Here is a 15,066-nt window from a genome sequence, read left to right as displayed (position 1 = left end):
CATTATCCCCAAATATATTCTTGACCTTGACATCCCTGGGGTCCTAGCATGAGGGGGTGAGGGTTAGACCTGCAGTCCCAACCACAGACTTATCCCAGTTGGTATTGCTTGGTGCCATCCACTCATGTGGCAAGCAGTGAAGATGGAACTTTCACCTTGAGAAATTAGCATTAAATTACTGTGAAGCGACCATTAGGATAGTGTGTGAGATCTCACAACCTCTGCGTCGCCAAACCTTTCAAATGGAAATCAGGAACTATGCTTCATGACATAACAAGCACAGATTATGAGTTGGCTCCTTGGGCCTTCTCCCCCATCTGACAAAATCTGGCTGATCTAATTGTGGCCTCAGCTCTTCTTTCTTGCCTCTCCCCATACCTTCTGGCTGCCTTGTCAATCTGCTTATCTTGTGCTTATTATCTATGATTGCTCTAATTTCAAATTCACACTCAATCTTAGCCCCTCAACAATGTGCACGAGCCTCTCACTTGGCCACCCTGGAGATTCTGTTGAAGGAGCTGGGTTCAGTGAGAGGCAGGGAATGAACCAAATCACTCAGTTGAGAGGCACCAAGTACAATTGGTGTGTATGAACTTGGTGGTGACATTCTGTGAAAGAAAGCCTGGAATAGAGCTGGGAGGAAATGAGACAATTGACGGGGATGAAATGAAAGGGGAAGAGCTGCGGCCTGTCCTCATCATTGGGGCCTCAGTTATTTTGGGTTCATGTTGTGGCCATTGTCATTGGCTGGGGAGCAGTGTGTTTGTTACTGAGGAGAGGCCTGACTGACACTCGGCCCCTCTCTCACTTACCGGCTTCTCATGGTGTGAGCGGACAGGCGGTGGTTCGCAGAGACTCTCTCTTTTCCCCCTTCCAAACCAAAGCAGCTCCGTTTACTTTCCAGCGGCGTTAACCGCCCGGACCAATCAGAGCGTCCCGTACTCAGACGCCGAGCCCCGCGCACCCAATCGGCATCGCCGACACCACTATGTCGCAGGCTCCCATGGTGAGCGCTGACCCCCGCCGGCGACGTCCCCATGGAAACCAAGCGCGTCGCTGACAACGGCTGTGGCAGGAGACGCAGGGAAGAACTGCGCCTGCCCAGTAACAGAGCAGAGTCAAAGAGTGTGGGCGCTGGAAGAGCACAGCAGGTCAGGAGCAGCAGGAGAGTCTACGTTGTGATAGGTGGATGAAGGTGGGGCTGATGGTGATAGATCAGAGGGGAGGGTGGGAAGGAAGATGGACAGGTAAGACAGTTCAAGAGGGCAGTGCCCAGGCAGAGGGTTGGATCTGGGATAAGATAGGGGGAGGAGAGATGAGGAAACTGGTGAAATCTACATTCATCCCGTATGGTTAGAGGATCCCAAGGCGGAAGATGAGACATTCTTCCTCCAGGTGTTGGATGGCTAGGATTTGGCAGTGGAGTAGGCCCAGTACTTGCCTATCCTTGGCAGCGTGGGAGGGGAAGTTGAAGTGATTGGCCATGGGGTGGTGGGCTTGTTTGGTGCGTGTCCCCCAAAGGTGTTCTCTGAAGCACTCTGCAAGTTGGCTTCCTGTCTCTCCAATGTAGAGGAAACCACAATAGAGAGCAACGGACACAGTAGATGAGGTGTTTGGATGCACAGGAAAATCTCTGCTGCATGTGGAAGGATCCTTTGGGGCCCTGGATGGAGGTGAGGGGAGAGGTGTGTCTGCAGGTTTTACACCTCTTGCTGTGGCAGGGGAAGTTGCCGGGAGTGGAGGGTGGGTGTTTGAGGGGTATGGAAGAGTTTCTGCCACCTACAGTAAACCCCACCACCAGAGATATATTTCACTCCCCATCTATTAGCATTCTAGAGTACCACTCCATCTGCGACTCCCTCACTAGGTCCACACCCCCTCCCCCACCAACCCACCCTCCAACCCCAGGACCTTCCCTTGCCACTGCAAGAGGTGTAAAACCTGCACCCACACCTCCATCCAAGGCCCCTGAGGATCCTTCCACATCTGGCAGAGATTTTCCTGTACCTCTAAACACCTCATCCATGATGTCCGTTGCTCTCAATATGGTCTCCTGTACATTGGGGAGACAGGACGCCAACTTGCAGAATCTTTCAAATTGGGACATATGCATTAAACAACCCCATCTCCCTGTGGCCGACCATTTAAACTCCCGATTTACCCCCGAGAAAAAGAACAGGAAATTACATCACCTACCCAAAGTAGCCCAAACATAAATAGAAAGCAGTAATCATCAACAATGCTTCGTCTTGAGGCTCACTGAAAATGTTACCTAGTATGGTAACGAAACGTATGAACATGAACCTTCCAGCTCAGTGAACAAACCTACATCCAAAACCTCAACCCTGCCCAGTCCATAGATATATACCACAGGGCAAGAGTTATAGCTGGGGGAATGGCAATTACGATGCAATTAGGCAAGATTTAGGATGGGGAAGGAAACTGCAAGAGATGGGCACAACAGAAATGTGGATGTTATTCAAGGAACAGCTATTGCGGGTCCTTGATAAGTATGTACCTGTCAGGCAGGGAGGATATTGTCGAGCGCGGGAGCCGTGGTTTACTAAAGAAGTTGAATCCGTTGTCAAGAGGAAGGCGGCAGTTTAATTAGGATGAGATATGAAGGCTCAGTTAGGATGCTTGAGAGTTACAAGATAGCCAAAAGAAACCTAAAGAAAGGAGACAGGAGAAGTGATTGGTGGAGAGAATCAAAGAAAACTATAGGGTTTCCATAGGTATAATCAAGAATAAAAGAATAACTAGAGTAAGGTTAGGGCCAATCAAAGATAGTAGTGGGAGGTTGTGCACAGAGTGAGAGGAGATAGGGGAAATATTTTTCATCAGTAATCACACTAGAAAAAAGACAATGTTATCAAGGAGAACACTGAGATACAGGCTATTAGATTAGATGGCATTGACAGTCACAAGGAGGTGGTGGTGGTGTTAACAATTCTAGAAAGTGTGAAAATAGATAAGTCCCCAGGGCTGGATGTAATTTATCATTGGATTCTCTGGGAAACCAGGTAAGAGATTGTTGAGCCTTTAGCTTTGATCTTTATGTCATCATTGTGTACAGGAATAGTGCCAGAACACTTACAGGATAGCAAGTGTTCCCTTGTTCAAGGGAAGTAGAAACAACCCTGGTAATTATAGACCAGTGAGCCTTACTTCGGTAATGGGTAAAGTATTGGAAAAGGTTATAAAGGATAGGATTTATAATCATCTAGAAAGGATTAAGTTGATTAGGGAAATTCAACACTGTTTGTGAAGGGTAGGTCATGCCTTACAAACCTTACTGAGTTCTTGGAGAGGGTCACCAAACAGGTGGAGGAGGGTAAAGCGGTGTATATGGATGTCAGCAAGGCATTTGATAACGTTCCCCATGGTAGGCTGTTGCACAAAATATGGAGGCATGGGATAGAGGGTGATTTAGTGGTTTTGATCAGAAGGTGGCTAGCTGAAAGACGACAGAGGATGGTGGTTGACGGGAAATGTTCATCCTGGAGTTCAGTTACGAATGGTGTACCACAATGATCTGTTTTGGGGCCACTGCTATTAGTCATTTTTATAAATGACCTGGATGAGGGCATAGAAGGATGGGTTAGTAAATTTGTGGATGACACTAAGGTTGGCAGAATTGTGGACAGTGCCAAAGGATGTTATAGGTTACAGAGTGACATAGCTAAGCTACAGAAATGGGCTGAGAAGTGGCAAATGGAGCTTAATGCAGAAAAGTGAAGCGATTCACTTCAGAAGGAGTAACTGGAATCATTACTGGGCTAATGGTAAGATTCTTGGTAGTGTAGATGAGCAGAGAGATGTGTCCATGTACATACACCCTTGAAAGTTGCCACCTAGGTTGATATAGTCGTTAAGAAGGCATACAGTGTGTTAGCTTTTATGAGTGGAGGGACTGAGTTTTGGAAACACGAGCTCATGCTGCAGCCTTACAAAACTCTGCTATGGCTGCACTTGGAGTATTGTGTACAGTTCCAGTCACCACATTATAGGAAGGATGTTGAAGCTTTGGAAAGTGTTCAGAGGAGATTTACTAGGATGTTGCCTGGTATGGAGGGAAGGTCTTACGAGGAAAGGCTGAAGGGTTTCAGGCTGTTTTTGTAAGAGAGGAGGTTGAGAGGTGATGAGACACACAAAATTATCAGAGGGTTAAGTAGGGTGAATGGTGACAGCATTTTTCCTCGGATAGTGATGGCTAGCATAAGGGGGCATAGCTTTAAATTGAGGGGTGACAGATAGAGTCAGAGATGCACAACATGGAAACAAACCCGTTGGTCCAACTCATCTATGCTGACCAGCTATCCCAACCCAATCTAGTACCACCTGCCAGCACCCGGTTTGTATCCCTCCAAACCCTTCCTATTCATATACCCATCCAGATGCCTTTTAGAAGGTACATATCATACTAGCCTCCACCACTTCCTCTGGCAGCTCACTCCATTCACATACTATCCTCTGTGCGAAATAGAGTTGCCCTTTAGGTACCTTTTATAGTTTTCCCCTCTCTCCCTAAACCTATGCCCTCTAGTTCTTGACTCCCCCACCCCAGGGAAAAGACTTATTCATCCTATCCATGCCCCTCATGATTTTGTAAACCTCTATAAAAGGTCACCCCCTCAGCCTCCAAAGCTTGAGGGAAAACAGCCCTAGCCTATTCAACCTCTCCCTATAGCTCAAATCCTCCAACCCTGGCAACATCCTTGTAAATCTTTTCTGAACCCTTTCAAGTTTCACAATATCTTTCCGATAGGAGGGAGACCAGAATTGCATGCAATATTCCAAAAGTGGCCTAATCAATGTCCTGTACAGCTGCAACATGACCTCCCAACTCCTGTACTCAATACTCTGACCAATAAAGGAAAGCATACCAAACACCTCCTTCACTATCCTATCGACCTGTGATTCCACTTTCAAGGAGCTATGAATCTGCACTGCAAGGTCTCTTTGTTCAGCAACACTCCCTAGGACTTTACCATTAAGTCCTGCTAAGGTTTGCTTTCCCAAACTGCAGCACCACTCATTTATCTAAATTAAACTCCATCTGCCACTTCTTAGCCCATTGGCCCATCTGATCAAGATCCCATTGTAATTGGAGGTAACCTTCTTCGCTGTCCACTATCCCTCCAATTTTGGTGTCATCTGCAAACTTACTAACTATACCTCTTATGCTCACATACAAATCATTTACATTAATGACGAAAAGTAGTGGATCCAGGACCGATCCTTGTGGCATCCACTGGTCATAGACATCCAGATGTCAGAGGTAGTTTTTTCACCCAGTTGTAGGGGTGTGGAATGCACTGCCTGCAACAGTAGAATACTTGCCAACTTTAAGATCATTTAAATGGTCATTGAATAAACATATGGATGAAAATGGAATCGTGTGGGTGAGATGGGCTTCAGTTTGATTTCACAGGTCGGCACAACATCAAAGACCGAAGGGCCTGTACTGCACTGTAATGTTTCATGTTCTCTCTCTATTGCACTCAGTGCAGAGTAGGGAGAGAAACAAAACAGCAAACCCTTCCTAAAAAGAAAATGAAGATGATGATATACGTATGAAGTTCAGGAGGTAGGAACACTGCCACCATACTACAAGAGCCCGTATTCATCTGGAGGAAACTGATCAAGTTAATTCATATGCAATTAAATTGGCCTCAGTTATTTCACCATCTGGCACTTCCTGAATTCTTTTTTCATGACCAGTCAGTTTAAAGCCAATGAACACCTTTACACATGCACATTTTGTTCCAATGTATCACCAAGACTAAAATGCAAGTTTAATTCAGACTCAAGAGAAATTACTGCAGCATTCCCAGAAGATCAACATAGAAAGAAGATTCTCTTCAGAAGAGGATAAAAAAGCAAAATGTGCTTTTCTTTATAAATCTAGTGGGAGCAAGAGCAGCCTTCTGTGTCCCCAATAAGAAGGGCCAAAGAGCCTGTACTGCGCTGTAATGTTCTGTGTTCTAAGATAGATTAGTCCTCCACTTCCCCAGCAATCCCCTTCCAAAGGGCTGCTATGAATACCAAATGCAGCTATTTTCTGCCACTTCTCACCTATTCCCAATAGAATGCAGAATGACAAAATTTATTGGAAATTAAAGTTCACCTGGACCCATGCTCCCAAAATTGCTGGTGGGATCTTCTCTCAAACCCACTGGCAATTAAATTACAGGTGTAGGCTTAAATACTTAGAGAGGTATTATCAAAAGTATTAGAGGTTAAAACTCAAATGAAATGGTGTTTGTAAAACATTACCACTTTTGTTAGATCTTTAACTTATTCAGTTTCCAAACAGACCCTTACGAAGAATATAGACCAATATCATGTTTGGTACAATAAAAGACTTTATTGCTTTTATTAACAGGTAAGACATTACAAAAAATAGTTATTCTCCTCTAATATTCAATTAAAGGCAGGACAATGGCCTTGAAAGAAAACAAAATCTGGGGGTTATACACATATCATTTAAACTAAGACATGGACTACTGTAACATTTTTACATTGCTTTGGGTGTCCTTACAAAAATAAATGAAATCACTACTGTACTTAGAAATAGTCATAAAAACTTTAACCATAATTTTCTGAACTTAGACAATTTTATGAAAATTGATGAATACTAGGGATTGTATTTGTTCTGTGATTAAATAAGCAGAACATAGGAAGACATAAAATTACCGTTAACTGCAGATTTAAAAAAAAACAAAAAATGGGACAAAACTGTCCCCGTCAGAAACCAGTTTTTCAAACTGTTAAAATCTCATACTGTATTTAGCATCTAACGATCAACAGTATCAACACAATACTATTTAGAGTAACCTAAAAAAATTAAATAGAAAACTTCAGTTCACCAACTGACACTCGATTAAAATAAGTTTCTATAATTCACATCCCTTCTTATGTAATGCAAACTCAATTATTCAATTACAGTGATTACAATTTGTACATTTAATAAAATAGCAGAAAATTGGTTTACTGAATATATCCGCAAAACTTGCCATATGTTTAACTATATAATCAGTATTGGAATACAAAACAAATGTTTCACAATATTACCATTTCTGTGTTTTGGCTGTTTGGCTATTATTTTGCAATGATTCAATGCAAATGATGAATACAGTTCTTTGTGTTGCACTGGCATTGTGTTTTTATCTAAAGATAAATTAACTTGCCTCATTTGAAAACAAAATGGCTGGCCAAAGGAAATATTTTTAAAACTTTCATCTGATCTGGAAGACAAAACAACTTCACAAATTGTGTTAAAGCATGGCAATATGGATCAATGGGAAGATTCTGATTTCCTGAGATGGCTCTAGAATTACTGATCTAATACTATAACTACAGTACTGCCCATAGAAAGTGGTCACTCTACATATCTAAAGTACAAAGACAAAAATACTAGAACAATCTTTATAAAATTAGCCAAATCTTCTTTAAATTCCATATAGTGTGGAAATTTCTGAATAAACTTGAGGCTAAATATAAATAAATAAAACATAACACTGCAATGCTAAATAAAGCCTACAGTATACCATGTTGAATAAAGTTACATGTAAACAGTTCAGATGCAGACAGTCTCAAATCAGTTTTGCAAAACCGGTGCACCATTTTGTAAATAAAAGGATAGCAACCAACCCCAGTATTACACCAGTATAGTAAACAGATGCACACCCTTCAGATATAATACCAATTTACATACCTCTTCTATCACAACACTTATTACCACCTGCTAGCTCATTGTTATTCAGTAGCAACAAAACTCTGAAGGATCAATGACCAATAAAGACAGAGATTCGAGCATTTGGTTGAAGATCTTATTACCTACTGGTTATCACATGGAGTGTGAATGTCAATAAGCAATATATTTTGTATCAACAGTATACTTGTGATCATCATGTGCTATTTTTCATTTTTTAAAAATGGTACATCTGCCATCATCAAGCAAATCAAATGTTGGTAAGCAGATTTTAATTTTAAAATAACTTCTCATAGATTATTGCTTGTTTACTTTCCATAACCTTATGCCAAAAATTGTAAATTGAATAATAAGTAAAGACTCAAACAGTAGCTAGCATTGCAGTTGACAATAGTACAAAGGTAAAACAACCTTGGTCAGAATTTCACTCTGACTGAGACACTGATTAGGTCCAACACACTTCTTTTTCCTGCAAAGGATCCAGAGGTTTGGCTGTGGCTCAAGTAGTAGTTTTCATAAAAAGAAGTTTTTCTAGATTAATCAAGACGTAGCTTGTTTCATACAGATGTTTCTGCATCAAGGACATTTCTTGGAGGCACCTCTTCAATGTTTATTTGGATATCTGTAGTACATTCAGGACTGTAAATGTGTAACAAGGAAAAGTAAATGTATAGCTGCATTTCTGGTTTTATAATTAAATATTTATGTTTATACACCCACAAACTAATTTTAAAAAAAAATGAAAAAAAATCAATTCAGCCTTTTAAATGAAAATATTGCACATGCATTTTAATGTACAAGTGGTTTTTGCTTCTGAAACTTCGGATTCTATTTTCATATCTAAAGTTTTACAAATTAAATACATCTACAGTTCACATAATATTTATATCAGCAAAACTAAGTACTTTTTGGAATACAGAGAGTTTTAATGAGTTAGCTGTAAAAGATAAATATGCCTATGTGCATACGAATTCCTGTCTGGAGGATGTAGCAAAAGGTAGCTATATTGAAAATAATTGTACATTATGCAGGTAAGAAATTAGAATTTTTGTTTTTAAAAGAAATAAAACCACATACAGTACAACTATATTCAGAAAATAGCATATGGTTTTACAGATTCCTCACATCTGTTTCTCCACAAACAATACTTTTGAATAATTTTACGATCTTGTGCTTTTATGATACCTTAAAAAATGTGAATCAGCCTTTTTAGTCTTGAAGGGTTGGGGGAGATGATGTGGTGGTCTTCTCTTTGACTGCACTAGCTTAAGATAGACAGTAATGAATTGGTAGCATATGTATAGTCTTTACTCTTGCAAGGTCCTAGATCTAGATAATACAGACTGTTTTGTATATGCTCCTTGTACAATAAGTGAATTCACTATTTGAGATTAGAAACTCCAAAGGACCATGTACTTCTAAGTATTGAAATATGTATCTTTAATGTATTATCAGTGTTTAAGTAGGTGTGGAAGGTATTCGAACAAAATTCAGCAAAGTAATTTTTATTGAAAAATTTTGAATTCTTCATGATCACGGCAGAAATTCTGCAGCAATATAACAAAGACATGTCAATTTCTAACAGTTGGATTTATTTCTGCTTGACTAGTCATTCTTTTGTTAACTACAGCCCCCATTCCATCCAAGGGCAGTATCATGTGCTAGTGATCAAATAATAATTTTGTGCTGCAGCACACCAATTGTATATGAAAGATTTAAAAGACTGCACATCATTTCAGGAATGTTACCAGAAAGATACGGTGGCTCAGTGGTTAGCACTGCTTCCTCACAGCACAAGGGTCTCAGGTTCGATTCCAGCCTCGGGCGACTGTCTGTCTGTGTGGAGTTTGCATAATTTTCCCTGTGTCTATGTGGGTTTCCTCCGGGTGCTCCGGTTTCCTCCCACAATCCAAAGATTAGCACATTGGCCATGCTAAATTGACCACAGTGTTAGGGGCATTAATTAGTTAGAGGGAAATGAGTCTGGGTGGGTTACTCTTCAGAGGGTTGATGTGGACTGGTTGGGCCAAGGGCCTGTTTCCACACTGTAGGAATCTGATCTGATCTAATCTTAAAAAAAAACTTTGTTGGTCAACTAAGTTGCCCATAAACATTTTTTTCTTCTGATGTGCAGAGAATGATTCCTGATTACTTGATAAATGTTTACATTGCGATATGTTTAATATTAAGCGTTTTTTTTAAAAAAGGCTTTCTCGGAAATTACCATTCTCATAAATACGGTTTTAAGTAGTGTCAATCTATAACATCCAAAAAGATCCTGAAAAATACTAACTTGTGAAAATTGTTTGATGAATAAGGTACCATGCCAGCTAAAAATGTTCAAGCTTGATAACTTTGTTCAAACCACATGAAAAATTAGTAAGCTAAGATCTATTAGTCTTATAACAGAGTTAGTGCTATAATTGAATGGCTTGGGGTATATCAAACAGGGTTTTTCAAACACTAGTGGAGTATATCAAACACTTACTGCAAATGCCCAGTTTTTTAAACAACAGCCACTATTGTGTATGTATTAGTATCAATGCTTTGTTAGATGTCAGGCTACAGATTAAGCACATAAACAAAAAAAGCTACCTTGCTTCAAGTTTTACAACTTTTGCATTCTCAGCATTAACAGCAAGAGCCTTCCACACAGCAGTTTTGGCCATTTCATCAGATATGTTTACGACTGAAGGATCGTCTGGGCTAGAGGATAAACATATCTAAATGTTAGTGCTCTGTACAAGCAGAACCACTAACCGGATTCACAAAGCCTTATTTTTCCCTTCACCTTGCCATGCAGTTCTTCCCCAGCTTATACAATTCTTATAGTTTATTGAAGTCACATGCAAAGAAAATTAAAAAGAAAAATCAAGAAATCAGAATTGTTTCAACAAAAAACACCAAAAGGTTTTCCATCAGGGTTGTCCAACCTCTTCTGAATGGGGGCTACCAAGAAAGTTTCAGAGATAAGATTTGGCACAACAGTAAACATGAATTTCAGAAACAAACCATTCCAAAAAGGAATAAATACATAATTTAAATAAATGACTCAAACCTAAATAACTGAAAGTACCAAGCAGCAGAACTAACTAATAAAAATCTGGTTTTTCCCTTTTCCATTAATAAGTTCAATTACTAGCAAAATTGATAAAGGAGATCCAATGGATGTCATCTAATTAGATTTGCAGAAGGCTTTCTAACCATGATGGTGGATGGAAATATAAAAGCACAGGAGATAATCGGATAAGAGGTAATGCACCAGCATGAAGTGATCAGCTAATAGAGAACAAGCAAGCTGTGACTATTCCGGTACTGCAGGGAGCAAACCTTGGGACTCAGCTGCTCACAATTAATGATCTGAATGTGTGTACCAAATGTTATATTTCCACCTTTTCAGGTCACACAAAGCTAAATGGGAAGGTCTGTTGAGAGGATAACAAAGCAGCTTCAAGAGGATTTGGACAGGCGAACTGAATGGGCAAGAACATGGTGGATGAACCTAATGTAGAAAATGCGGTGAAGTCATCTACTTTAATAAGAGAAACAGTAGATCTTAAGTGGAAAGGGGTTGGAAAGCGGAGATGGGCAAGGAACCTCTGTATTCTTGTCAATAAGTCACCTAAGACCAATATATCAAATGCAACAAGCTACTAGGAAGGCTAATGAATGGTAGTCATTACTGCAAGAAGATCGGATTACATGAGTCAAGTTTTAAATCAATTGTATAGGAGTTTGGTTGGACTGTACTTGGAGTATTATGTACAGTTTTGGTCTCCTTATCTCAGGGTAAGATATTCTTGCCATAGATGAATGTAATGAAAGTTCACCAAACTTGTTCCTGGATAGAAAGACTGATTATCAAACTGGGCCTGTATTCCCTCGAGTTTCGAAGAATGAGAGGCAACCTTATTGAAACCTACAAAATATACATGCAGCTAAGATGTTTCCCCTGGGTGTGGAGTCTAAAACCAACGAGCACAATTTAAAAATAAAAGGGAGATGCCATTTAGTTTCTCCCGATCTCTAACCTATTTTACTCAAAGTTGTGAATCTTTGGATTTCTCTACCACAGAAGGTTGTGGGGGAAAGGGTGTTCAGTCTGAATATGTTTAAGTCTGAATATCTGACAGGTTTCAGATCAGTGGTGTACAGTGTTATGGGGATGGAATGAGTTAAAGGCACTGAAGTATTCGATTAGCTTTGATCACATTGAATGGTTTAGCAGATGTGCAGGGCTGAATGGCCTATTCCCATTCCCACGAATCAGAAGCCATTTCTTTTCAGCATTTGCCACTGGTGAAGGAAAGAAAAGAAACAGCCTTTGATAGGAGGAGCATATTGCAAAGTCTTCCATTTGTATTTTCTGTATTTGGAACCCCAGTAGCAAGGCGGAAAGGACCAACTTCATTTGAGACAAAAAAAAACTGCAGATGCTAGAATCCAAGCTGGAAAGGCAGAGGCTGGAAGAACGCAGCAAGCCAGGCATCAGGAGGTGGAGAAGTCAACGATTCAGGTGTAACCCTTCTTCAGAGCTGGGGATTGTGGGGTGAATGGGTTGGTGGTGGTACTTTGGATAGGGAGAGGGGCAAGATGATGAGGTAGGGATAGGTGAACACAGGAAGACGGTATGACCTGATCGGTCAATGGGATGAACTAGTCCTCACTCTTAATAACCTTTCCTTTAACTCTTCCCATTTCCTCCAAATCCAGGGGATGGCCGTGGGCACTCAGATGGACCGTAGCTACACCTGCCTCCTTGTCTGCTATGCCAAACAGTCCCTCTTCACAATCTACACAGGCACTGACCTCCAACTCTTCTGCCGTTACATCAATGACTGCATTGGTGCAGCGTCCTTCACCCAGGCTGAACTGGAGCAGTTCATCAACTTCGCTCACAACTTCCATCCCACCCTCAAATTCACTTGGTCTATCTCCGACACCTCCCTCCCCACTCCATTTATATCTGGCGACAGTCTCCAGACAGACATTCACTATAAACTCTCAAATTCCATAACTACTTGGAAAAAGGGATGGAGTTCTTGCAGGATACTAGATGGGAGAAGGTGTAGCCCAATACCTCTGCCACATCTGCTTGGACAAGGAGACATTCCACTCCCTAACATCCCAGGCGTCCACCTATTTTGAACAAAGTGCTCTGTGATCCAGACAGCCCTCCATTCCTTGTTTCACTGCTCTCAACCGCCCCCCCCCCCCCCCCCAAAAAAGCAACAGAGACAGGGCCTCCCTTGTCCTCATCTACCACCCCACTGGTCTCTGCATCCAACGTATCATCCTGAAATACTTGCATCAGCTCTAACTAGACCCTACCACCAAGAACATCTTTTCCCCCTACTCCTCTCTGCCTTCCGCAAGGACCATTCCCTTTGCCAATCCCCTGACAAATCCCCCTCAAGCCTTCCCCTGCAACCATAAAAAAATGCAACACCTGCCAGCACACCACCTCTCCCCTCCATCCAGGACCCCAATCTGCCTGTCCTCCAACCTAGTTTACTGTATTCCAGTGGGAGATGTGGTCTTCCCTACATCAGTGACAGCAAATGTAAACTTAGGGCATATTTCACCGAACATTGCAGCTGGGCCCACAGGGGCCGACCTGACCTCCCAGTCACCACCCATTTTAATTCCTTTTCTCACTTCCTTACTGACATGACCATCCTTGGCCTCCTGCATTGCCACAGCCAGACTGCAAATTGAAGGAACACCTCATCTTCCGCCTGGTTGAGTTCTCCAATTTCAAATAACCTCCCTTCCCATCCACCAACTCCCTTTCCAACCTCGCCTCATCCCTTCCATTGCTCTGACCGGCCCTTCCTTCCAGGTTCCAACCGGATTTATTCATTCCAGGGAGGGGACGAGGGCGGTGGGGTGGGGAGTGAGAGTACAGTGCGAGAGTTGGGGGGTGGGGCATGGTGGTTGTGGGTGCAGCATGAGAGGTGGGGATGAGGGAGAGGGCCTCGCAAGGAGGGTTGAAAGCTGCGCAAGGGGGCAGCAGGGCAGGTGGAGCCAGGGCAGGGTGGGCGGCGAGTCAAAAGGGGAAGAGGGTGAGGGCGAGGGTGGGCAAGGGCATCGCAAGAGGTGGGGCGATGACAGTGCAAGGGATCATGCATGCACACACATGGGGAGCACACGAGAGCGAGCATGAGGGGAGTCGGAGTGGAGCACCTCAAGAGACAGACAAGAATGCAGTCAACTATTTTAACAATGATACCCAGGAGTGGAACAGGAAGACAGTGTGCAAGTGTAAAGGAAACAGCAGCAAAAAGGGACAAAAGAATGGTCAAAACAAAAATGGCAAAAAATAATAGCTCTTGAACACAGCTAATATTCAGATTGTAAAATTCAGAACATCCCAAGGAAGAGCAGGATTGGTGGTTTGTTATTCCTAATGCATGTATATCTGATAAATCAAAGTTTATTTGCATCATCATAGGTTTTTACTGATTTAATTTTATGCTGAAAACACTACCAAGTTTCAGCCAATGGGCAGATTTATCTTGGTTTTTCTATAAGATAGTACACTGAGTCATACATTATATTGTAAGCAAAAAGAAATATTCAGGACTGAAAATATGTACCAACAGAATCACCATGACAGGAACCCACAACTGAAACCATACTGGACCTGTAACAGCTGCTGACACACTGTGCTGGGAGAACTTGATTCCTTTATTTTATAAAAGACCTAGGAATCAACTTCTCCCAGCACAAAGCGTCAGTAGCAACAGGCTGCAAATGCTGGATTCAAGCAAAATGTAATTTTTAGACAAGTCTACGTTCGCTAATTTTTATAAAAGAGTTTTGAACATCACGCCTGAAGCTTCTATTAAGCAGGATTTGCCAAGGTTCAAGCAAGCAAATGTTATCGGGGACTCTCCAATCAGGGGCGTAGACAGGCAATTCTGCAGGCATGTGCTTCCATGTGCTGGATTAAAGATATCTCAGGGAGGTTTCAACAAATTGTCAAAGTGTGAGCAACCAGAGGTCTTATACATATTGGTACAAACAACATAGGCAGAGAAAGGGATGAGGTTTTGCAGAGAGAATAGGTTAGCTAGCAGATTAAAAAGCAGGACCCCAAATAAAAGGTAGTAATGTCAGGATTACTACCAGTGTCATCTGCTAGTGAGAATAGGAACAAGAAACTAGGGCAGAATAATTAATGACTGAGGAGATCGTACAGGAGGCAAGCATTCAGATTTCTGCATAATTGGGATCTCTTCTTGGATAGAAGAGACCTATTCAAAAGGGGCATGTTCACCTGAACTGGAGGGAGACTTGCTAGTGCTACTCAGGAGCCTTTAAACTAGTACAAAGGAGAGGTGGGG

At 41.8% G+C, this 15,066-nt stretch overlaps 2 protein-coding genes across 6 annotated transcripts in view; both read right to left on the bottom strand.

The window, feature by feature from the left end:
* The window catches only part of nek10 (NIMA-related kinase 10), a 246,957-nt gene extending 246,049 nt beyond the window's left edge, over positions 1 to 908 (bottom strand). The window contains exon 1 of the mRNA XM_060825301.1: positions 813 to 908. The gene's annotated coding sequence lies outside the window, so the exon portion shown is untranslated. The remainder of the gene's footprint in view (positions 1 to 812) is intronic.
* A 5,442-nt stretch (positions 909 to 6,350) lies between these two features.
* Positions 6,351 to 15,066, bottom strand: part of LOC132815652 (sodium bicarbonate cotransporter 3-like) — a 157,842-nt gene continuing 149,126 nt past the window's right edge. For 4 of the 5 annotated variants that reach the window (XM_060824640.1, XM_060824639.1, XM_060824635.1 and 1 more), the window contains 2 exons: positions 10,313 to 10,423; positions 6,351 to 8,356 (listed from right to left, as the gene is read on the bottom strand). In XM_060824640.1, the coding sequence (XP_060680623.1) occupies positions 8,275 to 8,356; positions 10,313 to 10,423 (193 nt within the window). In that variant the 3' untranslated portion in view covers positions 6,351 to 8,274. The remainder of the gene's footprint in view (positions 8,357 to 10,312; positions 10,424 to 15,066) is intronic. The other variant, XM_060824638.1, reaches the window with a different exon arrangement.

This window comes from Hemiscyllium ocellatum, chromosome 5, assembly GCF_020745735.1.
Source record: "Hemiscyllium ocellatum isolate sHemOce1 chromosome 5, sHemOce1.pat.X.cur, whole genome shotgun sequence".
NCBI classification, from domain to species: domain Eukaryota; kingdom Metazoa; phylum Chordata; class Chondrichthyes; order Orectolobiformes; family Hemiscylliidae; genus Hemiscyllium; species Hemiscyllium ocellatum.
This window is presented reverse-complemented; position numbering and strand designations above follow the sequence as displayed.